A 27,491-nucleotide genomic window follows, 5' to 3' on the forward strand; every position below is an offset into this window, starting at 1 on the left:
TAGCACAGTCGCACGAGCCCGAGTCTGTGGAGCTGGGTTCTGAGTCTTGCTGCTGCAGGCTGCTGCGTGGTGTAGATGTACATTCTGTGACCAGTTGGGCTTCACAGGTGGTCAAAGAGCAGCTGCAGCACCAACTGTTGGCTAAAGAGATTAGCAAAATACATGCTCTCCTGCAAACTTATTGTGCATGTTACCCCTCTCTAGGGTGTGTGTTTGCTTCCTTGCTTAGCACTGGGCTTGCTGACCCATGAGGAACAGATGGGAGAAGGTTATATCTGACAGAACCCAAAATGACAAGGGCAAAGGGGGAAAGTCCGTGTGGGGATTGTGTGAATTTTGGTAACGATTTATGATTCCTGTGCATGCTTCAGTTTCCCTCTGGCCTTTGTATTTCTGTGCATTGAGCGTAAAGGGACGTGATGTGGTAATTGACTCAGCAGTCTGGTTGGAGACCAGAGTCACTAACAAACTAAGTAAAGAAAGTCTACACATGTGAATGGAGGGTCTGGAAGAGACAAAGGAAACCCCAGTGGGCAGGACATTCACTCCTAGTGACCAACAGCTGATAGGAAGGAGATTTCCCGGCCCCTTGCAGGGCAGCAAACCAAAAGCCCTGAGTGGGAGAAGAAATGGGAAAGGTGACTGGTGGCTGGGTTTAGAGCTGAGCTTTCAGAGGCACAGGAAACACACCTGGAACTAAAGGAACAGAGATGGCGAGAGAAAGCCAAGATGGTTTCTTTCTATAGCAACCTGGCCCATGGGAGCCCTGGTATTGGTCAGCATGGACCATGTCTTAACCTGGGGAGTCTGGCCCAGAGAGGAGTCAAAGACAATGCAGGGATTGGGAGTGTCAAGCTGCCCTGCAGGGACTCCAGGGCACAAGTCCCAATCTCGGGGCAGACTTGTAGGAAACGGGGCACAAACCCCAGATTGGTTCTGAGTTCTATACTTCGATTTCAGCAACCAGTATCCAGTGTGACCTCCTCAGGCACTAGAACCACCTCAACATGGAGTCACCGACAGTCCCCTTAGGCACTCTGATCTACCTCGCTACCCAGGGGAGCCTCGCTTTGTGACAGATGGTCCCTTACACCAAGAGTCACAGCAGTATGCAGGTTACTGCCAGTCCCAAAGGACCCCAGGTCAATTGTGCCCTAGTTTCTCACCAAAGAAAGAGCATGTAGCCAGTCCTGTAATAAATTAAGTAAAGATTTATTAACTGGGGAAAAGAAATGAGAGCTATTTAAGGTTTTTAAGGTTTTTGAGGTTTTTAAGCCATGGTTTGACAGCAGAGTCAGACTCCAGTGGGAGGTTCGTTCTTTACTCCTTCAGGGAACAATGCTCTCTGAATATTTCAAGTAATGCCAGGCAGCCTTTTCAAAACAAGGTAAGAATGTATTAGCCACTTGGCCTACAGAATCTGACAGTACTTACTTTAGCATAGAGAGAGGCACAGAATCATAGAATCATAGAATATCAGGGTTGGAAGGGACCTCAGGAGGTCATCTAGTCCAAGCCCCTGCTCAAAGCAGGACCAATCCCCAACTAAATCATCCCAGCCAGGGCTTTGTCAAGCCGGGCCTTAAAAACCTCCAAGGAAGGAGACTCCACCACCTCCCTAGGTAACGCATTCCAGTGCTTCACCACCCTCCTAGTGAAATAGTGTTTCCTAATATCCAACCTGGACCTCCCCCACTGCAACTTGAGACCATTGCTCCTTGTTCTGTCATCTGCCACCACTGAGAACAGCTGAGCTCCATCCTCTTCGGAACGCCCCTTCAGATAGTTGAAGGCTGCTATCAAATCCCCCCTCATTCTTCTCGAGACTAAACAATCCCAGTTCCCTCAGCCTCTCCTCATAAGTCATGTGCTCCAGACCCCTAATCATTTTGGTTGCCCTCCGCTGGACTCTTTCCAATTTTTCCACATCCTTCTTGTAGTGTGGGGCCCAAAACTGGACACAGTATTCTAGATGAGGCCTCACCAATGTCGAATAAAGGGGAACGATCACGTTCCTTGATCTGCTGGCAATGCCCCTACTTATACAGCCCAAAATGCCGTTAGCCTTCTTGGCAACAAGAGCACACTGTTGACTCATATCCAGCTTCTCGTCCACTGTGACCCCTAGGTCCTTTTCTGCAGAATTGCTACCTGCGTTGTCTCCCTGTGTGGTTATTGCCAGCTTGCTCAGGAAGGATAGACAGGGGAAAAAGGGAGGAGGTGTTGCCTTATATATTAAAAATGTACACACTTGGACTGAGGTAGAGATGGACATAGGAGACGGAAGTGTTGAGAGTCTCTGGGTTAGGCTTAAAGGGGCAAAAAACAAGGGAGATGTCATGCTAGGAGTCTACTACAGGCCACCTAACCAGGGGGAAGAGGTGGATGAGGCTTTTTTCAAGCAACTAACAAAATCATCCAAAGCCCAAGATTTGGTGGTGATGGGGGACTTCAACTATCCGGATATATGTTGGGAAAATAACACAGCGGGGCACAGACTATCCAACAAATTCTTGGACTGCATTGGAGACAACTTTTTATTTCAGAAGGTTGAAAAAGCTACTAGGGGGGAAGCTGTTCTAGACTTGATTTTAACAAATAGGGAGGAACTTGTTGAGAATGTGAAAGTAGAAGGCAGCCTGGGTGAAAGTGATCATGAAATCATAGAGTTTGCAATTCTAACGAAGGGTAGAAGGGAGAACAGCAAAATAGAGACAATGGATTTCAGGAAGGCAGATTTTGGGAAGCTCAGAGAGCTGATAGGTAAGGTCCCATGGGAATCAAGACTGAGGGGAAAAACAACTGAGGAGAGTTGGCAGTTTTTCAAAGGGACACTATTAAGGGCCCAAAAGCAAGCTATTCCGCTGGTTAGGAAAGATAGAAAATGTGGCAAAAGACCACCTTGGCTTAACCATGAGATCTTGCACGATCTAAAAAATAAAAAGGAGTCATATAAAAAATGGAAACTAGGACAGATTACAAAGGAGGAATATAGGCAAACAACACAGGAATGCAGGGGCAAGATTAGAAAGGCAAAGGCCCAAAATGAGCTCAAACTAGCTACAGGAATAAAAGGAAACAAGAAGACTTTTTATCAATACATTAGAAGCAAGAGGAAGACCAAAGACAGGGTAGGCCCACTGCTTAGTGAAGAGGGAGAAACAGTAACAGGAAACTTGGAAATGGCAGAGATGCTTAATGACTTCTTTGTTTCGGTCTTCACCGAGAAGTCTGAAGCAATGCCTAACATAGTGAATGCTAATGGGAAGGGGGTAGGTTTAGCGGATAAAATAAAAAAAGAACAAGTTAAAAATCACTTAGAAAAGTTAGATGCCTGCAAGTCACCCGGGCCTGATGAAATGCATCCTAGAATACTCAAGGAGCTAATAGAGGAGGTATCTGAGCCTCTAGCTATTATCTTTGGAAAGTCATGGGAGACGGGAGAGATTCCAGAAGACTGGAAAAGGGCAAATATAGTGCCCATCTATAAAAAGGGAAATAAAAACAACCCAGGTAACTACAGACCAGTTAGTTTAACTTCTGTGCCAGGGAAGATAATGGAGCAAGTAATTAAGGAAATCATCTGCAAACACTTGGAAGGTGGTAAGGTGATAGGGAACAGCCAGCATGGATTTGTGAAGAACAAATCATGTCAAACCAATCTGATAGCTTTCTTTGATAGAATAACGAGCCTTGTGGATAAGGGTGAAGCGGTGGATGTGGTATACCTAGACTTTAGTAAGGCATTTGATATGGTCTCGCATGATATTCTTATCAATAAACTAGGCAAATACAAATTAGATGGGGCTACTATAAGGTGGGTGCATAACTGGCTGGATAACCGTACTCAGAGAGTTGTTATTAATGGTTCCCAATCCTGCTGGAAAGGCGTAACGAGTGGGGTTCCGCAGGGGTCTGTTTTGGGACCGGCTCTGTTCAATATCTTCATCAACGACTTAGATATTGGCATAGAAAGTACGCTTATTAAGTTTGCGGATGATACCAAACTGGGAGGGATTGCAACTACTTTGGAGGACAGGGTCATAATTCAAAATGATCTGGACAAATTGGAGAAATGGTCTGAGTTAAACAGGATGAAGTTTAACAAAGACAAATGCAAAGTGCTCCACTTAGGAAGGAAAAATCAATTTCACACATACAGAATGGGAAAAGACTGTCTAGGAAGGAGTACGGCAGAAAGGGATCTAGGGGTTATAGTGGACCACAAGCTAAATATGAGTCAACAGTGTGATGCTGTTGCAAAAAAAGCAAACATGATTCTGGGATGCATTAACAAGTGTGTTGTGAGCAAGACACGAGAAGTCATTCTTCCGCTCTACTCTGCTCTGGTTAGGCCTCAGCTGGAGTATTGTGTCCAGTTCTGGGCACCGCATTTTAAAAAAGATGTGGAGAAATTGGAAAGGGTCCAAAGAAGAGCAACAAGAATGATTAAAGGTCTTGAGAACATGACCTATGAAGGAAGGCTGAAAGAACTGGGTTTGTTTAGTTTGGAGAAGAGAAGACTGAGAGGGGACATGATAGCAGTTTACAGGTATCTAAAAGGGTGTCATGAGGAGGAGGGAGAGAACTTGTTCACCTTAGCCTCTAAGGATAGAACCAGAAACAATGGGTTTAAACTGCAGCAAGGGAGGTCTAGGTTGGACATTAGGAAAAAGTTCCTAACTGTCAGGGTGGTTAAACACTGGAATAAATTGCCTAGGGAGGTTGTGGAATCTCCGTCTCTGGAGATATTTAAGAGTAGGTTAGATAAATGTCTATCAGGGATGGTCTAGACAGTATTTGGTCCTGCCATGCGGGCAGGGGACTGGACTCGATGACCTCTCGAGGTCCCTTCCAGTCCTATAATCTATGATTCTATGATTCTATGATCTTAGATTTTAAACAAGTTTTGTTCATCTTCTCTCAAGTATTTTTCCTCCTTGGACTGTTCTGGTTTCTACCACCAGCAAGTGCCCAGAGGACAAACACAACTGGTAAGTTCTCAGGTTAGTGAAACATAATGCCTTGTGTAAAGTTTCTGTGCCCATAATAAGTGAGTCGCATATTAAGTGTCTGCAATGAAACTGGTATTGGCTTGGCAGTTCTCAGCAGCATTATCTGGACTCTAATGTGTGGGTTCACTTCATCTGGGTCATTAGGAGTAGTAGAATGCCCAAAGGGGTGGGTACATCTCAGGTTCTAAACAGGCTCTGAAGGGAAAACCCAGAATTTCGAGAACAGGAAAGATTGGGTGTCAGGGATAATTCCTCCTTCTCTGTGTTCATTTATTCATTCACTCCCTCTTTGTCCCTCTGTCACTCCTTAGGGTATTCCAGTTTGTCTGCTCATACTCTGTCCCCTGGTGGACAAGAACCTCTTTCTGGAGCTATGTCCCACTGAGAGGTCTTTTAATAGTGTCACTAGGCCATACTGAAAAGCCAGCTGGAGACTTCTGGAGGTCTGTCAGAAAGGAGCGAGGGAGAATGAAGTAGCAGTAACTCTGGGTCTGTCCTTTTGGCAGCTTCCCCTTTAAGAAGCTGTTAGTATTACAGGATTGCAAATGAAAATTGAGTTCATGATTAATTTCATGTGGAAACTAGAAGCACTGTAAAATCCTACAAATGGAGCTAAATTCTGAGAGGCATTGAGGACCGGCAGCCAGGGCCGGCCCTAGACCAAATGGCACCCCCCCCCCCGCCTCCATTTGTTAAACTTTTAAATACCTTATTTTTTATTGCATTTGTAGCTCATTTCATGACATTGATGCGTGATTTGTATGCATGATTTATCCCTGTCTCATAAGACTAACTGGAGATACTAGGATTGCCAGGTGTCCGGTTTTCGACCAGAATGCCCGGTCGAAAAGGGCCCCTGGAGGCTCCGGACAGCACCGCTGACCAGGCCTTGAAAAGTCCAGTTGGCAGTGCAGTGGGGCTAAGGCTGGCCCTGCCAGCCCTGGCTCTCTGAAGCTCTCTGGAAGCAGCCGGCATGTTCGGCCCCTAGGCGCAGCGGTGATCAGTGAAGCTCTGAGTGCTGCCGCCGCTCCCAGCACCAGCTCCGCAGCTCCCATTGTCCGGGAACTGTGTTTGATGGGAGCTGTGGGGGCGGCAGCTGTGGGCAGGGGCACTGCGCAGAGTCAGCTGGCTGCACCTCCGCCTAGGGGCTGAACATGCTGGCCACTTCCGGGAGCAGCATGGAGCCAGGGCAGGCAGGGAGCCTGCCTTAGCCCCACTGCACCACCGACCGGGAGGTGCCTGAGGTAAGCGCTGCCTGGCCGGAGCCCCCACCCCCAAACCCCTGCCCCAAGATGTAACCCCCTCCTGCAATCCAAACTCCCTCCCCCAGCCGGCATCCCCTTCTGCACCCCAATACCCTGCCCCAGCCCTGAGCCTTCTCCTGCACTCTAAATCCCTTGGTCTTTGCCTGGAGCCCCCTCCTGTATCCCCAAACCCTCATCCCCACCCCTACCCCAGAGCCCGCACCCCCAGCCGGAGCCCTCACCCCCTCCTGTACCCCTATCCCTGCCCCAGTGCAGTGAAAGTGAGTGAGGGTGGGGGAGAGTGAGGCGCTGGAGTAAGTGGGGGTGGAGCCTTGGGGAAGGGGCGGGGCCAGCGTGTTCAGTTTTGTGCAATTGGAAAGTTGCCAACCGTAGATGATGCCCTGCTCCGTGTATAGTCGCGAGAGCATGGCTGACAACATTCTAGGAGGCTGGAGGAAAATGTAGTTCTCAGAAAATCTGGAAGGTTCCATGAGATCCTATAAAGGTTCACAACATTCTAGGAGGCTAGTGAAAAATGAATCCACATATGGAATACCTGAAACATTTTACTTCAAACATTCTGGTTTCCCTTTTGTCTCTAACAACAAAAACAGGACTCCAAGCCCACGGCCCCACAAGCCTGGCACCCAGGTGGTTGCCTGGGTCACCTGCCCCTAAATCCAGCCCTGCTGCCACCTCCCATTGAGCCTAAGAATGATGGGCCTCAATCTCTTCTCTCATACATCAGTGTAAATCAGGAGAAATACACTGAAATCAATGGCCGTCATATGGTGTAAGGGACAGGAGAAGAAGGCCCAGCATTTCACAATATCTCCCCTCATGGATCGTATTAAAGGGCCTGAAGCTAGACAGCCAGATTCTCAGCTAGTGGAAATTTAAGAAGCTATATTACTTTTGGCCTTAATTTTGTTTCCACTCAGGGCAGAGAGAGCGAGCTCTGGGAGTGAGGATAAAATGTTTATTGGGAGATAAGATGTTTCTGTATCTCTCTATAAAGAGCCAAGTGGGATGTCAGCTGGGGGTAATGGGCAGAATCCTCATCTGTTGTAAATCAGCAAAGGTCTGTTGTAGTCAGTGGTGCTACACTGATTTACACTAGCTGAGGATCTGGCCCTATATAACTAAAAGGGAAATGAAGGAAACTCATTAAATAAAAGTTTTATTTAACTTTTTAAATTGTAATTTTATTGATCTGTTTCTTATGTGTGTTTAATAAAAGGTTCTCTCTCTCTCTCTCTCTCTCTCTCTCTCTCTCTGTATATATACATATAACAGTGGTGCTTACAACAGAAGAATGTACCAGTGATAACTTGATACAAGACCCCAAACCACACTTATGTGTTTAATGTTGTAACAGTACAAAAGGGTTTTATTATCACCTCAGCCCAATAGGCCCAAGGCACCTGCCCTTCTCAACACAACAGACTAAAGTTCTCTTCCCAGCATTGATTTTAATGGTTAGAGCACAAGAGACTGAGAGTCAGGAAACCTGGGTTTTATACTTAGTTCTACTGCAGATTTGTGGGGTTAGTTTGAGCAAGCTCCTAACCCTCTCTGTCCCTTAGTTTCCCCCTCAGTGCAATGGGGACAGTAATATTGACGCATCTCCTGGTGGGACTGAGAATTATTTAATGTCTGTCTGTAAAGTGTTTTGAGCTTAGACAGGAGGTGCTAGGGAAGGCAAACAATTATTCTTAGAGCTGAGTCCAAATCATTAAGTGATCATCTGGATCTGAAATTTTTCTGTGTTTCCATGAGTGTTTAGATCCAGGATTCTGGTTCTGAACTATTATAGAGATCAGGGACAATCGTCGAGTTCTGATCCAGATTGGAACATTCCCCGAAGTCGTGTTTGGTTCCAAGGCCTTTGTTGGGTTCTAAGCTGTCTAAGTTGTGCTTGTTCATTATTTAAAATAATGTTTACTATTAATAAAAAATATTTTAATTTAGATTAAAAGTATAATGGGAAACATTTCTAGCTACATTAAGGTTTTCAAGCTCCTTTTCTTTTTTGCTGGACCTTAATTTTTGGCCTGAACAATGTTGATCCAGTCTCTTTTACTCTATCTACCTCTTGCCAGTATCTCTCTCCACCTCCAACGTTTTATTGCTATTTTTCCTTCCAGGCACATGTCAGACTGAGACTCTGGGAAGAGAATTCATCACCTCCTACATGGACGACTGTGGGAACTCTAGTCAATTTGAAGTGCAAATTACTGGCTACTTTGCCTTCACTTCAGTGTCTGTTTCCATCTCCAATTACACGGGTGATGGGGGAAGGTTTGAGGAGAAGATTATGGTAAATCAGGGAGAGATGGTGCGGGTCAGCCTACCAGAGTCAGTGGGAATTAAGGGCACTACCAATTTCTCCAATGTGGTCCTAGTCAAGGCTGACAAAGATATCTCAGTAGTGTCCGTCAGCAACAAACATGTGAGCCCTGAGACCACTGTGCTGTATCCTGTCTCCAGCTTGGGAAATGAACACTACATAGTGACTCCCTCTACAGAATCCTTAGCTAGGTACCCAGAGTTCTCTGTTATGACATACCAAGAGCCCAATTCCGTGGAGGTCCATGTGAAAGGCAAGTTACATTACCTAACACAGGTCCACCCCACTGGCTCCAGACTGACAATTAACCTCCGCGCTTTCCAAGGCATCCAGTTTCAAGGCATAGGAGATCTGTCTGGCACCAGGATTGTCTCAAAAAAGCCAGTGGCCATCTTGGTTGGCCAGAGGTGTTTTTGTAATAACACTAAATGCAACCATGTCTTTGAGCAGCTCCTACCAGTTTGCAGCTGGGGTACAACATACATCATTCCTCCCTTACCCAGGCAGAAAGTAGATGAAATAGTCTACATCACTGCTTCCCAGAGCACAACTGTGTTGTATCAACTAGGGGAACAGGCAGAGACTGTTACTCTAGCAGGAGGCAGTGTACTCCAGCGTCCTGTCAAGCCCTCGATCCCAGTCTACATCTCTGCTAATGTGGGCATCCAGGTGGTGTTCTACAGCATGGGTGCAGCTATGTCTAATTCCTCCCACGCCTTCCTGATGAATGTTCCAGATGTTGCCAGTTACTGCCGGATGTATTCTATAAATGCCCAGGAGGGCTTCGAAAACTTTGCCTTGATGGTGGCCAATACAGCAGAGACTGGCGCCATCATCCTAGACAATCAGCCTGTAAGGGATGTGGTGTGGAACCGAGTCGCTGGCACTGAGTTCGTTTGGAGCATGCATACGCTTGCATCTGCCATCAGATCCCATGCTGTGGAACATCCCAGCTCTCCATTTGCGCTCCTGAGTGTTGGCACTGCCGCCATGGACAGCTATGGGATTCCGGGTTCCTGCAGGAAGAGTGAGTAGCATGGGTTTTAAATCTATTTTGACCACAGTTTGTGTCCATGCTGCAAAGAAAACAGTGTCACAGCCAGGCAGGAAACCATGGGCCTGGTGTAAAGTCTGTTGATTTTGATGGAGCTCCATTGAGTTACACCAGCTGAGAATTTGGCCCAGCACGGCATCCTAGGCCACCACTAGCCACAGTTACTCAGGCTGTGTCCATACTACAGCAGTGACAGCAGCACAGCTACAGCGCCGCAGCTGTGCCTCTGTAGCACTGTAGTGTAGCCACTTGGGACAGCGATGGAAGGGGTTTTTCTATCACTGTAGTTAATCCACCTGCCGAGAGGTGGTATCTAGGTTGATGGAATAATTCTTCTGTCAACCTAGTGGTGTCGACACTGGGCTCAGGACGCCTTAACTAAGTCTCTCAGGGGTGTGAGCTGCACTGATCTAGTTTCAGCCCAGCTCATGCAGTTACGCAGACAGGGCCTCCGGGGGGGGGGGGGGGGCAAGTGGGGCAATTTGCGATTGGGTCTTTGGCGATATTTTGGCGGCGGGGGGCTGTTCAGTGCTGCCGAAGACGCGGAGCGACTGAAAGCGCCCCCGCCGCCGAAGACCTGGACCGCCGCCGTGTGAGTACAAGTGCCGCAGCTCCCCCGCTTTGCCCCAGGCACCCTGACTCCTGTGGGCGGCCTTGTAGGCAGATGCTCGCCAGCTGTTCTGAACTGGTTAAGTACTGTTGCACTTTTCCTCCGACACTTGGTTGTAATGCCCTCTCGGTACCAAAGAGAATTTTGGTGCCTGGTTCTTACTTGTGCCACTCCTGTGCTTTTGGCAGGTAATAGAAAGGGTGGAGGAAAAGGTAGCTTTAAGCCACCTTTGTGCTCTATGCATTCTGGGACCATGCAGGGATGCTGTAATTTACCCTCTGCTTCCCATGGCCCCTGAGAACCAGGAAGTAGCTTTAGCATGGTGCAATCTGACCACATCCTTGATCTGCCTTGCATATGAAGCCAAGTTCATGTAAAGGCCCTTCTACCAGTTCCACACGAGCTGTGGAGGGTCCCTCCACAGGGAACATTCTTAGGAGCCATTTACACCCAGTTTAAGCACCTTTTCCAGGCCAGAGCAACATAAAGCTTCTAGTGTAATTTAGGCTACGTCCTCACTACGGGGCGGGGTCAATTTAAGATACACAAATTCAGCTACGCAAATAGCGTAGCTGAATTCGACATATCGGAGCTGACTCACCCCACTGTGAGGACGTCGGCAAATCGACCTCCGCGGCTCCCCCGTCGACGACGCTTACTCCTACCTCCGCTGGTGGAGTACAAGCGTCGATTCGGGGATCAATTGTCGCGTCCCGAAGAGACGCAATAATTCGATCCCCGAGAGATCGATTTCTACCCACCGATTCAGGCGGGTAGTGTAGATGTAGCCTGAGGCCTGCTCAATACCTGCAACTTCAGTAAACCATAAGTCAACCTAAGCCTCAGTGTAGGTAGCACTAGGTCAACAGAAAAATTCTTCTCTTGTCCTAGCTACCAGCTCTCAGAGGTGGATTTACCACAGCAATGGAAGAACCCTTCCACCACTGTAGTCAGTGTCTACACTACAGTGGCACAGCTGCAGCTGCGCCACTTTAGCATTTCTAGTGCAGACACACCTTGATGAGACTCAGGCCTTTTAGAAGTACAATAGCAGGGTTAGAACACTTCTGGGGAAGGGAAACTTCTCGAGTCTCGGTGTAAGAACAAGTCATGTTGGTTATCTCCAAGGATCAAACCTAGGACCTTGTAACTGCATGACCTACTACTGTTTGAGCTATGGGACGAACTCCCATAGCTAGAGATGTAGCAGAACCAGACCCGTGGTGGACCATCCCCTAGAGGACACATAACACACACTGATCAATGAGATACACAGACAAAGCTTAAGTGAGTATTAACCAGGTGATGTGTGGACACACACCAGGCTTTTAGGGCCGAATGTATTGCTGACTGTTTAGAGACTCAGTTGAAAGTTGTCAGATGGACAGAGTTTAAGGGATCAATGGAGTTAAAGGGAGACAGCACCTGCTGGGTTTAGGTAGATCATCAACTTTGTATTCTGGTAGGAAGAAAGGATGGCCCTTGTGGCTAAAATGCTAGGCTAGGACTGACGTGATCAAGCTTCCATTCCCAGCTCTGTCCTAGAGTCACTGTGTGTGTGGCCTTAGGTGTGTCACTTAGGCCAAGGTTTTCAAAATTGCCTTGTGATTTTGGTTGTCTAACCTGAGACCTTAAAGGGGCCTGATTTTCAGAGGGTGAGTGCTCAGCACTTTTGAAAGTCAGGGCCCTTTTAATATGTCTCAGATCACGAGACACTTCTGAAAACCTTAGCCCTGCAGATGTTGACCTGATGTAATTGTCCTGCCTCTCTTTCTGTTGCTAGATGTTACCTTTAAATGCCAGACTGAGACTCCACAGATACAAAAGCAGTTGGAGATGTGCAAAGATGTCTTTCTGAAGGTACGTGGAAGGGGTTTATTTGGGTTTTTGAGGGTTTTTACAAAGAGTACATAGAATACTTTGAGCCTGAGGATTCTCTGTCTATCCAGGGTTTACCACTGACTTCAGTGGGAGCAGAATCAGTCCAACACCAAGTGCTTTTGAAAACTCAACCCTATCATGGTGTGTGACACCCCCACAGTCTATCAGAGTTCTGCAGTTAAGCCACCAGCCAGAGATATAGGAAGTCAGAGTTTGGTTCCCATCTCTGCCCCAGACTCACTGTGGGAATTTGGGCAATTTTCTCAGTCTCTCTGTGCATCGGTTCCCCACTTGTAGAAGGAGGATAATAATCTTTACAAACCCCTGTGAGGAAGGGAAGGAGAAATTCATTAATATGCATGAAAGCTTCAATACTATGTGATATATCAGCGTGTCTGTCGGCTTCACCACACTTAGCCTTAACATGTCGTAATCTTTAGGCATTTCAGTGGCACAGTCCGCCAGCCATAGGTCAAAGCAACATCGCTCTGCAGAACCATTAACCTTAATTTTGGTTGGCATTTCCATGCTTTCAGAAATAACCCATTACCTCTGATTGTTCTGCAGGGCGGCACCAGTGAATTTTGCTCCTTCATGAATTCAACCTTAGTGAATTTGGAGACCATGTGTGCCCAGGACAGAGCAGCATCGCTGGAGGTCAGAGCTTCTGCCCCTACATGTGTGGGCACTCTATGGCCAAATGCCCTGAGCACTGGAATAGCAGTCTCAATTTGGGGGGAGTTGTAGCTGCTCTTCAGAAAAGGTGTGTGTGTGTGTGTGTGTGTGTGTGTGTGTGTGTGTGTGTGTGCGTGCTCTCTAGCTTAAGTGGCAGGGGATCTGGGTTCTGTCCCCACTGGTCCTAGGAAGATCCAGATTGCTTCCAGGGGCAACACAGAGAGAACCTAGATGCCTGCTGATTTGTTGCAATGTTCTCTGGCACCTACACTGAAGGGACCAGGGATGAGGAGGGAATGACACAGGGTTTTGGCCCTACCCTGGCTTCAGCCTACTGTGGAGTCCTGAGCAAGCTTCAGTAGCCTCACTCGCTCTGTAAAGGGCTCCCTCTTTGAGAATGCTGCAGTCCCACTGAGTCGGGAAGGTCACTATGAACCCATACGTCCCCAAGAGGGTCATTGTTTCCCTGGGAGTCTGAAGAATTTGGCTCATGAACCACTGAAATCCTCCCTCCTTCTCAGGGTGTTTCCTTTCCCAATCCTAGGAAGTTGCTGGCCCCTTTGGTTCCTTCCTGAATAGCTCCACCCTCAGTGCTGGTGGGAACGAGAGCAAGAGGGAGGTGGCCTCCGCCGTGACGTTCCTCCTGCAGAGTGTGGAATTGGCTGCACTGACTGCTGCTTTGAAGTCTCCGGAAATGAAGATCCAGACCGTGACAACAGAGTCTATGGGTGAGGAAGATGGGAGACTCCCACATCGCCTCGTGGCGGCTCTGAGATAGGGGGTTATACTCTTTTCAATATAGAACAGTCCTGCAGCCTCTCTCGGGGTTTATAACCCAGCCATGGGTGGCTGGTGAATGAGCCATTGAGAGACACTAGCCCCCGACCCCTCCCTCTCTGCCCATGGCCCCACCCCTCCCATTCCACCCCCTCTCTTCCATTGGCGCCCAGAGCAAACTGCCGCCCCCTGTGTTACCCCAGCCCCATCGCGTCAGGCGGGCAGTGCAGCGGTAGTGCCCCCACTCCTGGAGTGCCGGGCAGCTGAAGCATCGGGCGGATGGGCAGGCAGCGTGACACGGCATGGCCCCAGCCCCAGCGCCCCCAGCCCTGGGCCTTGTTAGCACTGGCCCCAGCCTGCCTGCCCCAGCCCCTCAGCCACGGAAGAGCGGGAAGGGAACTGGAAGCGGGCAGGAGAGGGCCTGAGGACAGAGCATGAGCATGTGCATGCCAGGGTGTTTGGGGAGGCACAGCCTTCCCCAGCCTATGCTACCCGCCACCCATAAACCCAGCCCAGGGGCTTTGCAGCAATGGCAGCTGCCTGAGACGGTTTTAAAAGCAATGCCAATCTCCTGTCGCCACAGGCAGCTGCCATTGCGTCCTCCTTTCACTCCCTACCCCAGCAAAACCCCTTCCTGCTGCTTCCCCTGCTAAAGCGCTGAGGTGCGTCAGCAGGGAGAAGTTGTCTTCTGCCTCTTGGCACATTGACATCTTCATGGGGACGCAGGGATGATGGATCATAGAAGGTCAGCCAGAGGGGCTCAGGGAAACACAGAGAAATGGAGGTGAGGAGAAAGGGGTGGGGAGTGGTGGGATTCAGAGAGAGTGGAGCTCCAAACCTGCCTTGCCCTTGCAGCAAGAGGCTTTGCCATTTCCCTCCCCAGCTATCGAGACGCTCCTCGTTGTCCCGGCTGCTGGTCCCTGTGATGAGGTCTTCAGGCTGAGAGCTCTGAATGAGACAATGCACATTCACTGTGATACGGTCACCCCAGCACCCACAGAAGGTACTATCCTGGTGGTTCCCAGGCACTAACCCCTGTAACTAGACACCAAACCCCAGCCCTAGTTCTCCCCTTCCTCTCGCTCCAGGCTAGCCTGCTTGCCTCTGTTTTCCTAACACTAGTGCGGATCTTGTTGGCTGAGCCAGTGTTTCTCAGGCCATTGAGCTCTGCAGAGTCCTTCCCACAGCATGAAAACTGTGCAATGGGGGGGGGGGGGCAGGGAGGAGAGAGAAGCTTTGATAGGCATATGAACTGGTCCAGAGAATGGAAAGATCAGAGATCCGTTGGTCCAACACATGATGTCCTAATGATGAGCCCAGCTAGGCCCCAGGTTGACGTGTGTGACTTCCTGGAATGGAACCAGGATGATATTTACTGATTTTACTCCAATTTTCAGGCCAGTATGACCTAACTGGGACTGGTTCTTAATTCTTTATCACCAGGGAAAGCTCCTCACTAACCAACCCCTCTGCCTCTCCTAACCAAGAAAAACTATGGCTTCACATCAGTGCCTTTCACGTCGGGCTGTCTACTTAGCTGGATAATGTGCAGTATGGGGGTATGATTTTTAAAGAGCATTAACGTACTGTGCATTAATTGTTCCATATAGACCCTACTAGTGTGCACTAAAGGTTCCCTAGTGTGCTTGAATGTACATTAATGCACTTTAGGAATCACACTCCCATAGGGCACGCCAGATGTTTCCAACACAGAAGTTCTGTGGAAGAAGAGGGAGGAGGCAACATACTCTAGTGGTTAAAGCTCAAACTGCTAGCCAGGACTCCTTGGTTCTTTTCCTGCCTCTGCCCCAGACTCGCTGTGACCTTTGGCACCTGGCTTGCTCTTTCTTTGTCTCAGTGTCCCTGTGTCTATGATGCATCCGAAGAAGTGAGGTTTTTACTTACGAAAGCTTATGCCCAAATAAATCTGTTAATCTTTAAGGTGCCACCAGACTCCTTGTTGTTTTTGTAGATACAGACTAACACAGCTACCCCCTGATACTTGTGTCTATGATGAAGCATCATTTCATGTTTTCAGATTCTGTGGCTGTTGCTTTTATTTCTTACTCCACCCTGGACTCCATCATTGACAAGAGATTTGTCAACGAGGGAGATCTAATGGCTGATGAGAAATTGAGGAATTTTCACCTGAATTCCAGGGTGGTGAGTGGGGCTGTCGGAGATGGGAGGCTCATGAACCTCTCCAAACCTGTGAACTTCACCCTGCGCCATAGACAGGTGAGTGTAGATCCTTTTAATTTGCTCTGTGCCAGGGACTCCAGCTGGTCACTTCAAAGGTGCGTCTCCTGCAGGGCATCTGAGTTGTGTTGTCTTTCTGGACTGAGAAACTGTTATCTGAGAAAGAGAGGGAGCTTCTTCAGTCCTGACACGGGGGCTGTTCTGGGGAGGACGTTACATAGGGTTCACAACAGGCCTGATTGGATTATGATTCATCATGTAAAATGCTCAGGAGTAACAACTGTCTGGCTCACCTCTTAGAGCAGGAATAATTGGAAGGCATCTCCCTATAGCAGTGGTCCCCAAACTTTTGAGGGTCGCACCCCTCCAGCCCATTCACGCTCCTCCCCCTGAGCCAGGGCCGGAAGCGGGGCTGTGGCTTGGGGGGGATGGGGAAGGACATAGACAGGGGTAAGGGGGCTGAGGCTCAGGCCACAGCTGGGGGTGAGGCTGGGGCTCAGGCTGGGAGCAGGGCCAGAGCCATGGCCGGGGGCTGAGGCTGGGGGCAGGAGTGGAGCAACAGCTAGGCTGTGGTGGGGGCCAGCAGCTAAGCCCATGGGCAGGTGCAGCTCCGCTCCCAGCCCCACCACTGCCGCCAGCCTGGGCTGGGACTGGAGCCGCAAGGGGCTGGGGCTGGGAGTGAAGCCATGCTGAATCTGGGGACGGTGCCAGACATGGGGCTGGAAGTCAAGGATGCAGCTACTGGTGGGACCAGAGCAGAGCTCAGGGTGGGGAAGGGCTGGGTGGTGCTCCCTTTTCGCACCCCATGGGGGCTGACCCAGGACCTGTCATGTCCCTCTGATGGTTCCTCCGTGTCCCCATAGGGGGGCGCACCCCACAGTTTGGGGACCTCTGCCCTATGGATAGTGGAGTTCAGGGAAACAGCATGAGATGGTGCCTTCTTTGATGAAATAATGAACTTGCTAGCGTGCATGTGGGTATTTGTGGGCAGGTGTGTGAATGCCTTTTAATGCCACAAATCAGAACTGCACAATTGTGTGTCATAGACCCTACAGTGCTGAGAGTTAAGGGAATTACCACTTTAGCTCTGGGCTCAGGGGCTTGTGCTATTGGAGCTGGAGGATCTCGCTTGTATTTCCACTGCCAATGGGAAGTCCCAAATGGCTGTTACGTGCAGCACAATGAGAGCCATGAACCCTTTGGTGAGATCAGGTTTATTACTGTCTATTAAAGATATGTGACAAAAGAAACAGTGTTCTCCCCATGATCCAGTGAGGATGATGATGGGGTGTTTTTGTTTCCAGGCAAAGAAAAAGGAGGAAGTGGTTCGCTGTGTTTACTGGAAATTCAGAGCTGGGAATGGCACCTGGGCTGAGGATGGCTGCACCATTCTCTACACGAACAGCACTCACACCAACTGCAGCTGTAACCATCTCACCAGCTTTGCACTCCTTATGGGTCTCACCAGAGTGGAGGTATCTCACTGTCAGACTCAGCTCAAAGGGCTGGACTCTGAGCTCCTGACCTGGGCAAAATCAGTGGGAATTTTGCCTGAATGAAAGCTGCATAGGAACCTCAGGGTATAATCTGTGGCCACACAGGATGGGTCAGGGTCAAGGGGGCTGGGCTGGGATTGTGATCTGAGGTGCTTAGAGTAGCCCACACTGACAATGCCAAGGCCAGGATAGGCTGTAAAAAGGAGAGCAGATTCCCCCAAAACTGGTGATCGTGTTTTCTAGAGCATTACACTGTTGACTCATATTTAGCTTGTGATCCACTCAAAGCTGTCCTTAGGCATATGCAGCTGCATAGGTGGCAGTGTAGGGTACCTGAAAATTTGTGGCACCCCTGGATCCTAGTATCCACCTCCCACCTCTTCCTTTCCCTGTTCTGACCCTTTCTGCAGGCTCCCACAGCTAGCTGCTGCAGCCTGGTGACTCTTACTCCGGAGGGGATCTAGTAACTTAAAAGTGAAAAAGTCTCCAGCCTGCCAGACCTATTAGCACAACATTGAAACTGTTAAAGAGTCATTCAAATGGTAATGAAGCCATTTAACAGGCATTTGCCAACCTCCAGGTATTATACTGTCAGGTTCTGAGTTTACTGACAAAAACAGTTGTGCATTACTGTACTATTTATACTGTATTATTTATACTCTGGTTTCTCTTCAGATCGTATAAATCTTTCGCCTTTTACTCAGAACATGTTAGTCTACAGGACCTTACTTTAAAATTTGCTTTAAAAATATATCATTAGAAGATTGATGAAGATTATAAAATCACATCTCTAAAAAATCCTTGTATAGGTTTTTAGATCCACAATTTGAATACTCATCTTTAGCCTTAAATGCTTCGATCTTCAGACTATAGTTTTTTAAATACATCCTTCAAAAGACCACTCTTATCTAAAATACACATTTTAATTTTAATTACTATAGTACAAAAAACTTGCTTCCAAAGTCTTCCTGTCCTGTCTGTCCATCCCTTTCTCCGGTCACCTCCCCCCGCCCCCCAATTGAAGAGAGGCTAGTTCTTAAAGGGACAACATCCCTTTCCTTCCAGATAGCTGGACAAATGAGTTTCCCTTTCTTTACTTCTGACTATTTGATGAACTAGTTTTAAGAGAACCCTCCAGCAAAATCAGTACCTTAGTAAGATATTAAATCCTTTGTTATGCCTAAAATCTTTGGAAACATATTTTTTAAAGTTAGTGAAATTTCATGTCTGTTGTCATGGAGATCACACAAAGTAAATTAGTGTTCCCTTTTTCTAAAAGCAATGAACATTGTTATGAACACACTAAACCTCTGTGACTGATTCATTTAAACTAATGTCTTTGTTTCAGTGAGTTAAATACACCTCTACCCCAATATAATGCGACCCGATCTAACACGGGTTCGCATATAGCGTGGTAACCCTGGGGCTCTGGCAGTGGGGCTCGGGCAGCGCTTTAAAGGGCCTGGGGCTCCGGCTGCTGTGTGGAGCCCATGGCCCTTTAAATCACCGCTGGAGCCGTGCTGCTGCTACCCCTTGGGCTGCAGTAGCGGGGCTCAGGTGGCCATTTAAAGGGCCCAGGGCTCCCCAGGGCCGGTGCCCCGAGCTCTTTAAATCACTGCTGGAGCCCTGCCGCCGCTACCCCGATATAACGGGGTTTCACCTATAACGCGGTAGGGATTTTTGGCTCCCGAGGACCGCGTTATATCAGGGTAGAGGTGTATGTAGTAATCTGGAATGGTTGCTTTATGAAGGCTTAAGAGTACATTTAAAATATAAAATCAGCTTAGAAATACTGATTAAGAAAATGTAAAACAGAGAAGAGCTGCATCACGTATTCCATAATATTTAATGTTGTATTCAGCAGGACAGCTGACTTGCCCTTACTACAAAGTTTTTGCAAATAAATCTCTGACAAACTTCAGGGTATATCAAAATACCTGTGACGGACCTTTTTTTATTCCTAAATGTAGTGCTTTTAATTAGGTACCGTCTGCATGTCTGGTCTTCATCTTCTGGCATTCAGTGGAAAACAAGCTCCATTTTCTTTTGAAAAAAAAAATACTCTTCTGCAATTTCTTTCTAATGTCATTAGCTTCATTTGGGTTCAGGGTTGGCTGGAAGGAGGTGAGCAGGGAGGGGGAGGGAAGAGAGGAGGGAGACAGTGGGGAGGGGCGATGCCTGGGCAGAGTGGGGGCAGAGCAGGGGTGGAGTATGGGTGGGGCCACAGGCAGAAGAGGAGGCTGGGGGGGAGCCTTCCCAAGCTGCAGCTTCATCCACTGCCCAAGACAGCAGGTAATAGCGGGTTGGCTCCCACATACCCAGCAGGCGCTGCAGTGTCCTTAGGCAGGGACCATATTTACAGAGCTGAATGCGCCAGTGCCGTGCTGTGATGGATTCGGTCACAGAGACCCCCTTGGGACTGTCACCTGAATTGCTGAGATTACCTCTGAGACCGTTTTCCCTGCCAGCTTGGGACTCCAGAACCCTGCCTTGTTGAGCCAGACATGCTAACCTGCGGCAACACAGACTTAGGGTCTGAACCACACCCCCAAAGCTGCAGTCTTTAACAGAAAACCACTCAGCAGGTCACCTATCTCCATCACCCAGACACCCAGTCCCAACGGGATCCAAACCCCAAATAAATCTGTTTTACTCTGTATAAAACTTATCCAGGGTAAACTCATAAATTGTTTGCCCTCTATAACACTGATAGATAGATATGCCCAGCTGTTCGCTCCCCCAGGTATGAATCACTTATTCTGGCTTTAGCAATAAACAAAAGTGATTTTATTAAGTATAAAAAGTAGGATTTAAGTGGTTGCAAGTCATAACACACAGAACAAAGTAAGTTAGCAAGCAAAATAAAGCAAAACACATAAGTCTAAGCCTAATACATTAAGAAACTGTTTAAGGGAAAAATCTCACCCTCAGAGATGTTCTAATAAGCTTCTTTCACAGACTAGGCTCCTTCCTCATCTGGAGAAAATTCTTTCCCCGGTATAGTCCTTGTTAGTTCCAGCAGGCATCTTAAGTGAAAAGCAGGTACTTTCTCATGACTGAGACCCCCCCTTGTTCTGCTCCACCCCCTTTTATAGCTTTGGCACAAGGCGGGAATCCTTTGTCTCTCTGGGTCCGCACCCTTCCTTCTAAATGGGAAAGTACCATATTTAAGATGCATTCCAGTATCATGTGACATGGTCGCATGTCCTGTGTAGACTAGCCCTGACTAAAATCAATATATACCACATCTACCGCTTCCCCCCATCCACAAGGCTTGTTACCCTGTCAAAGAAAGCTATTAGGCTGGCTTGACATGATTTGTTCTTGACAAATCCATGCTGACTGATATTTATCACCTTATTGTCTTCTAGGTGTTTGTAAATTGATTGCTTAATTATCTGCTCCATTATCTTTCCCAGTACAAAAGTTAATCTGACTGGTCTATAATTCCCCAGGGTGTCCTTACTTCCCTTTATTTACTATATAGCGTCCCAGGGCTCACTGGTGATTCTCCCTTTGCTGTGTTACAGGACAGTGACCCTCTGACCATCATCACCTATGTGGGACTGACCTTCTCCCTGCTGTGCCTCCTCCTCGCCATCCTCACCTTCCTCCTGTGCCGCTCCATCCGCAACATCAGCACTTCCATCCACCTGCAGCTCTGCCTCTGTCTCTTCCTGGCCAACCTGCTCTTCCTCACCACGGTGACCCGCAGCAGCAGTCGGGTCTGTTATCCACTTTTATTCTTGGTTTAAAATTGAGCTGTGTACATATCCTCTGTCAGCATTTCTAAAGCTCCCCTCACTCCAGCACCTTTTTATACCCTCAGCTGGACGGTAATGTTTATTCCATGCTCTTTAGTCCTGCAGAAATAATTATTTACTCCCCATCCAAAAGAAATCTCTATGGGTGAAACCAGTCCTTCCCTTTTCCTTGTGGGCTCCATCCTTCATCATTCAGACAAAGGAGCCCCGATTTCCAGAGTCCTCTCTGCCCCCACACTGATGGGCAGATGGAAGACACCTATACCCTGAAGCCAGGGCTGGCTCCAGGCACCAGCCTACCAAGCAGGTGCTTGGGGTGGCACCTGGAGGGGGGCAGCGTTCAGGCCCGAGAGCGGGGCCGCAACTGGGCTCGCTGCCCTCCTCCCGGCGCTCCGGCCGGTCGGGGAGAGCGGGGCCCCGGCCGGGCTCTCCGCCCTCCTCGCCGCGCTCCAGCCGGCCAGGGAGAGTGTGGCCGCGGCAGGGCTCTCCGCCCTCCTCCCGGTGCTCCGGCCGGTCGGGGAGAGCAGGGCCCCGGCTGGGCTCTCTGCCATCCTCACGGCACTCTGGCCGGTCGGGGAGAGCGGGGCCCCAGCTGGGCTCGCCGCCCTCCCAGCAGCGCTCCGGTCGCCAGGGAGAGTGGAGCCGTGGCGGGCTCACCACCCTCCCCCGGCGCTCTGGCCGGTTGGGGAGAGCGGGGCCCTGGCTGGGCTCGCCGCCCTCCTTGCAGCGCTCCTGCCACCGGGGAGAGCAGAGCCGCAGCCGGGCTTGGCGTCCTTCCCTGCTGCACTCCCTGCCGGGGGGGGGGAGGGGGGAGATATAGAGAAGAGAACCTACACCCTCCAGGTCTCTCCCTATTATGAGGACCGAGAACTTGTTTATATCCCTGCTTCCTTTCCTAGGATTCCTTACAGTATCCAACAATTTCCATGATTCATTTGGGAACTACAACCCCCAGAAACCATCTTTTCTGAGTGGAGATCAGAACTGGGCTGGACTCTAATGATTGAAAGGGCCAGCCAGCTTGCCCTTAGACAAGCCCCCCTTAGACTGAAGAATGTATGGTCTCTGAGCGAGCTCTGTAACTGGAGAGATGTGTTAATAAAAAGCCCTATGTGATCCTCACAAAAGTTCCCCCACCTCCAAATTCAGTATTTCCTTTCCCAGAAGCAGTGTCCCAGAGCTCTCTCTCATCCTGTCCTCAGGTGGTGTGTGCTGTCATTGCTGGCTTCCTACACTACCTCTTCCTGGCCTGCTTCACCTGGATGTTCCTGGAGGGGCTGCACCTCTTCCTCACTGTCAGGAACCTGAAGGTTGTGAATTACACCAGGGCCAACCGGTTCAAGAAGAGATTCATGTATCCATTCAGCTATGGATTCCCAGCCCTGGTGGTGGCCATTTCGGCAGCGGTGAATCCTGAAGGCTACGGAACTTCCAAACAGTACGTGCAGCGCCCATCCCAAAGTGGAGCTGGGATGTGGCTTCCATGCGTTTGTCCGGCTCACCCCAGGTCTGACTTAAACCTAGATTTCCCTGCTCAGCCTCCCTGGAGGCTGAATGACCCTTCCCATCCCCAGGGACACTAAGCTACCCCGAGTGCTTTAGTTGAGATGCGCACCTGTCAGACAGTTACACGCCTCGCCCCACTAATGATGTGGAAGAACAAGCCAGAAAGATCCCAGCTTGACTCCCAGGTCCCAGGCTGGATTTGTGGTGCTGGTGGGTAGGAAACAAATGCACCTTCTTACTGTGTGCAAATCCCTGAGAAGCCTCTCTCTAAAGTGAGCGACTCCATTAAAACAGGGTGTGGTGTGTTCTAGACACCTCAGGCTTGATCCTCAGCTTGTGTAAATCAGGGCAGCTCCACTTCCTTCAGTGCAGCGAGGCCAATGTCCATCCGCTGCATGTCTGGCCCATCATCAATACTGCGCCCATCCACCAGAAAGGGTCATTTGAGGAGGTGGAAGAGGAAGTGGTGGCTGAAAGCAGGAGATGCTGAGGTAGATGCGGAGGGCTGTTTCCTTGCTGTCTGCAAGAGAGTTGGCCATGTCACAGGCAGGCTGAGATCCATTTCGCTTTTGAGAGCCAGCTGTCCCGTGACACCCCCTCTTTGCCCCCGGGGCTGAAAAAGGGTAGTAATCCCATTAAAGTCACCTTCTTCCTCCCTCCCTGTAGCTGCTGGCTCAGCCTGGAGAGAGGATTTCATTGGAGCTTCCTGGGTCCAGTCTGTGCCATAATCCTGGTGGGTACCTCCCAGAACCACAGGGCCCCATTCTCCTCTCACCTCTGCAACCCTGTGGACTCCAGTGGAGCCAAGAGAAGAATATCTCCCAGAGAATTTAAGATGAAAGAGTCCTATAAGATCCCATTTCATCCACCCCTCTTTGGCCAGTGCAGGATTTCCCCCAACACAACAGCCTAGATTCTATGGAGGCAGTTAGGCCTAATGGGTCGGGCACTGGGTTGCATCAGGAGACCTGACTCTGCCACTGGCCTGCTGTGTTAACTTGGGAAGTAGCTTCCCCTCGCTGTACCTCTGTTTCTCCTCCCACCCTTTGTCTGTCTTGCCCATAGGCACTGAAAAAAATTAGTGGATGCTCAGCATCCACTGGCAGTCAGCTCCCCCACTCATCATCCCCCCCCCAATACCTCCCGTCCACTGGCAGCCATGCCGATCAACTTCTCCCCCTCAATCCCAGTGCCTCCCACTTGCCGCAGTCAGCTGTTCTGTGGTGTGCAGGAGGCACTGGGAGGAAGGGGGTAGAACTGCGTGGGAAGAGGTGGGGTAGGGGTGGGAAGAGGTGGGAGCTTGGAGAAGGGGTGGGTGGGGGCGAGGCTTGGGGCCAAACAGGGGTGGGAAGAGGTGGGGTGGGGGCTTGGGAGAAGGGGTTGGGTGGAACGGGGCCTCGGGCAGAATGGGGGGATGGAGTGGCCCGGGACCTGGGGGAAGCTGGTGCCTGTGGTCTTGCCTAGTTATTTTGCAAACAAATGCTCCAAGACAGGGGCTTCCCCTTTCTAGGTGTGAGTACAGAACCCAGTGCAGTCTCATTGGAGCCTCTAGGTGCTACCATAATATGATTAATTATAATATGTCATTACTTATGCAATGCTACAATGGAAGCAAGTGGAACCTCTGCCGGAATGAGGATAGTTTTGTCCCTTGCCTTGTCTGGGCTGGTTGGTAAATAACCCAAGTGATGGGGAAAGGGAGGTGGCTGCAGCATCGGGAGTTTGAGGATGGAAGGGTACATGTGTTGCAAGAGATAAAGATAGCAAATGTACTTGCAGATTCCTCCCCATATCAGGCAGCGGGTTACGAATTAATTTCACCTCAGAATTGAAGGGAATACTCTATAGACGGGATCTAGAAGCTTTGGGACAAATCACAGGGCTCTAAATCTGGAATAACTGCAGACCCCACTGGAATCAGTGGAGTCACTCCAGATTCAGATAAGAGCAGAATGTGGCCCTCTGGCTGTAGGATCACATGTGATGCATTGTAGCCCTGCCTATGCCAATAGTTCCCTACACAGCCTGGGACCAAGGTCTGGCAGGGAATGGTGTGTGACCCACCTTGACGAGCAGTCACTGCTCTGCAGCAGTCTGATCCCATAGGATTGTTCCATGCCTCAGCCAGAGAGACTGGCCTTGGCTGACATGTTTTACAAGGAATATTTCATGCTGTTTCCACAGATAAATTTAACATTTTTTCTTGTAACCCTCTGGATCCTGAGAGACAAACTCTCCTCCCTTAATGAAGATGTGTCCACTCTCAAAGACACCAGGTAGGACAGCGCTAAATCTACTAGAACAGAGGTGGGCAAACATTTTGTATTGAGGGCCACATCCGGGTGCGGAAATTGCATGCAGGGCCATGAATGTAGGGCTGGGGCTGGGGGTTGGGGAGGAACAAGATCAGGGCTGCCAGCTGGGAGTGCTGGATGGAGACATGAGAGGGGAAAAGATTTTAGAACCAGATCAGAATATTGAGGCTTCAGAAAGCCATGGTATTACTGCACATGCCTAGTGCTTTGTAAGGAGAAAGGCAAGTCTGTGCTGCTATTCAGAGCTGGGCCATGTGCTACTTAGGGAGGAAACTCATCTCTTTTCCCTGGGGCTGTGGATACTGTCGAGGTAAAGTGCCATCCATTGAGGAGGAAGGCAAGTGTGGCTTACTGTTGCTTTGTAGCAACCCCTCTGTTTATTTATGGAACAACATACATAGGTTCCCAGGAGCCCAATATCCTGTTCCCACTTGATTAAAAACAAAACCGTAATGAGAGATTGAACCATTTACTTTGGAAGAACCACCTGTGAGAGGGGAAAGTATGTGTCTGGGAAGATGGTTGGGCACGATATTGTATTTTGGATTCATAGGCATATGTTGCCATTGTGTTCGCCTTGACAGTAACCCTAAGACACAGTAAAGTGGGTGCCAGCTGTTTTGCCCCACACCACCCAGAGCCCCCTGACTCAGTAACTCATCATAGGGTCATTATAACAGGATCTCTCCATCTGCCTTTATCCAGACTACTGACTTTTAAAGCTATCGCCCAGCTATTCATTCTGGGCTGCACATGGAGTCTTGGTCTCTTCCAAGTCGGCTCAGCAAAAATGGTCATGGCGTATTTATTCACCATTGTCAACAGCCTGCAGGGAGCCTTCATCTTCCTGGTGCACTGTCTCCTCAATCGCCAGGTAATGCCCCTGGCACGTCATCAGCCACCCAGTGACTTCACGGGCCTAGCAGTGGCCTGGTCTGAGGGTGTTAGTTACATGATGTAGTGACCATGTCCCTTATTCTCCAGGTGAGAGAGGAGTACAGGAGATGGATTAAAGGCACAAGAAAACCCAGCCCCCCAACCCAAACGTTTAGTCTGTCCGTGTCCACTGTCACAACCAGCCCCAAGATGGTAAGAGATCCTCTATTCTGTTCCAATACCAGCATCCAAAAGTCACATCCATCTGGGCCTGTTGTAGCTCCTGAGGTGCCTTGTCCTCTGAGTGACACATGCTTGTTTTAATCCATCTGAGAATGGCATTGGGAGTCTTAGTGAGATTCAATTTCATCCAATTCAAGGGGGAATCCCAGGTCTCCTAGAACCCAGCACAGAACTCCTCCTTTCTTGTGCACCTCCACGTTCCCTTCCCTTTGCTTCTTTGCAAGCTCCATGCATCACTCACTGTGGAATGGGCTGAGAAGGTGTTTGGCTTTGACACACATTCAGGTAATTATCCAATTGGGGAAGCTCACAAATCAAAACCTGGGTGGAAATCTTGTCAGTGCAGATGGGCCATCCCCAACGCAGCGTTAGCACTGGATGGAATTTCCTCTGGCTCCATTACCTCTACTGGGAAAGGATCCAGAAGCTTTGTCTGGAGGGAAAAGTGGAGCCTTATATCTGGAAAAACCTCCCTGCTCCAGTCCCAGCACGACACACCACAACCATTGTCTGGAAGTGGACATTTCTGGTTTATTTAGAGCAGCCTATATTAACTGGGGCCATGCTCCTCTTGACCTGCTGCTTACACACAAGGAAGGATTGGTAGGGAAGTAGAAGTGGGTGGCAACCTAGGCAGCAGTAACCATGGGATGGTTGAGTTCATGATCCTGACAAAAGGAAGAAGGAGAGTAGCAAAATACGGACCCTGCACTTCAGAAATGCAGGGAAATGATGAGCAGGATCCCCTGGGAGGCTAATATGAGGGGGAAAGGAGTCCAGGAGAGCTGGCTGTATTTTAAAGAAGCTTATTAAGGGTGCAGGAACAAACTATCCCACTGTGCAGAAAGAATAGCAAATATGGCAAGTGACCAGCTTTGCTTAACTGTGAAATCTTTGGTGAGCTTAAACTCAAAAAGGAAGCTTACAAGAATTGGAAATTTGGACAGATGGCTAGGGATAGGGTCCAGAGTGACCTACACAAATTAGAGGATTGGGCCAAAAGAAATCTGATGAGGTTCAACAAGGACAAGTGCAGAGTCTTCCACTTACGATGGAAGAATCCCATGCCCTGCTACAGGCTGGGGACCGACTGGCTAAATAGTAGTTCCGCAGAAAAGGATCTGGGGATTACAGTGGACGAGAAGCTGGATATGAATCAGCAGTGTGTCCTTGTTGCCAAGAAGGAGAATGGCATATTGGGTAGAAGCATTGCCAGCGGTTAGAGGGAAGTGATTAGTCCCCTCTATTCGGCACTGGTGAGGCCACACCTGCAGTATTGTGTCCAATTTTGGTCCCCCCACTACAGAAGGGATGTGGACAGATTGGAAAGAGTCCAGCAGAGGGCAACAAAAATGATTAGGGGGCTGGGGCATGTGACTTACGAGGAGAGACTGAGGGAACTGGGGTTATTTAGTCTGCAGAAGAGGGGGGATTTGATGGCAGCCTTCAACTACCTGAAGTGGGGTTGCAAAGAGGATGGAGCTCG

The 27,491-nt window shown here is 49.2% G+C and overlaps 1 protein-coding gene across 1 annotated transcript in view; it reads left to right on the top strand.

Annotated features, from left to right (window-relative positions):
• LOC101937260 (adhesion G protein-coupled receptor E3-like) overlaps nt 1-27,491 on the top strand; it is a 28,880-nt gene that overhangs the window by 463 nt on the left and 926 nt on the right. Inside the window, exons 2-15 of the mRNA XM_042858943.2 lie at nt 4,929-4,994; nt 8,407-9,636; nt 12,057-12,133; nt 12,722-12,811; nt 13,374-13,557; nt 14,490-14,609; nt 15,645-15,844; nt 17,110-17,280; nt 20,832-21,026; nt 22,268-22,503; nt 23,238-23,304; nt 24,756-24,847; nt 25,592-25,760; nt 25,871-25,975. Coding sequence (XP_042714877.1) covers nt 4,929-4,994; nt 8,407-9,636; nt 12,057-12,133; nt 12,722-12,811; nt 13,374-13,557; nt 14,490-14,609; nt 15,645-15,844; nt 17,110-17,280; nt 20,832-21,026; nt 22,268-22,503; nt 23,238-23,304; nt 24,756-24,847; nt 25,592-25,760; nt 25,871-25,975 — 3,002 coding nt within the window. The remainder of the gene's footprint in view (nt 1-4,928; nt 4,995-8,406; nt 9,637-12,056; nt 12,134-12,721; nt 12,812-13,373; nt 13,558-14,489; nt 14,610-15,644; nt 15,845-17,109; nt 17,281-20,831; nt 21,027-22,267; nt 22,504-23,237; nt 23,305-24,755; nt 24,848-25,591; nt 25,761-25,870; nt 25,976-27,491) is intronic.

This window comes from Chrysemys picta, chromosome 22 (assembly GCF_011386835.1).
Source record: "Chrysemys picta bellii isolate R12L10 chromosome 22, ASM1138683v2, whole genome shotgun sequence".
Taxonomy (NCBI): Eukaryota; Metazoa; Chordata; order Testudines; family Emydidae; genus Chrysemys; species Chrysemys picta.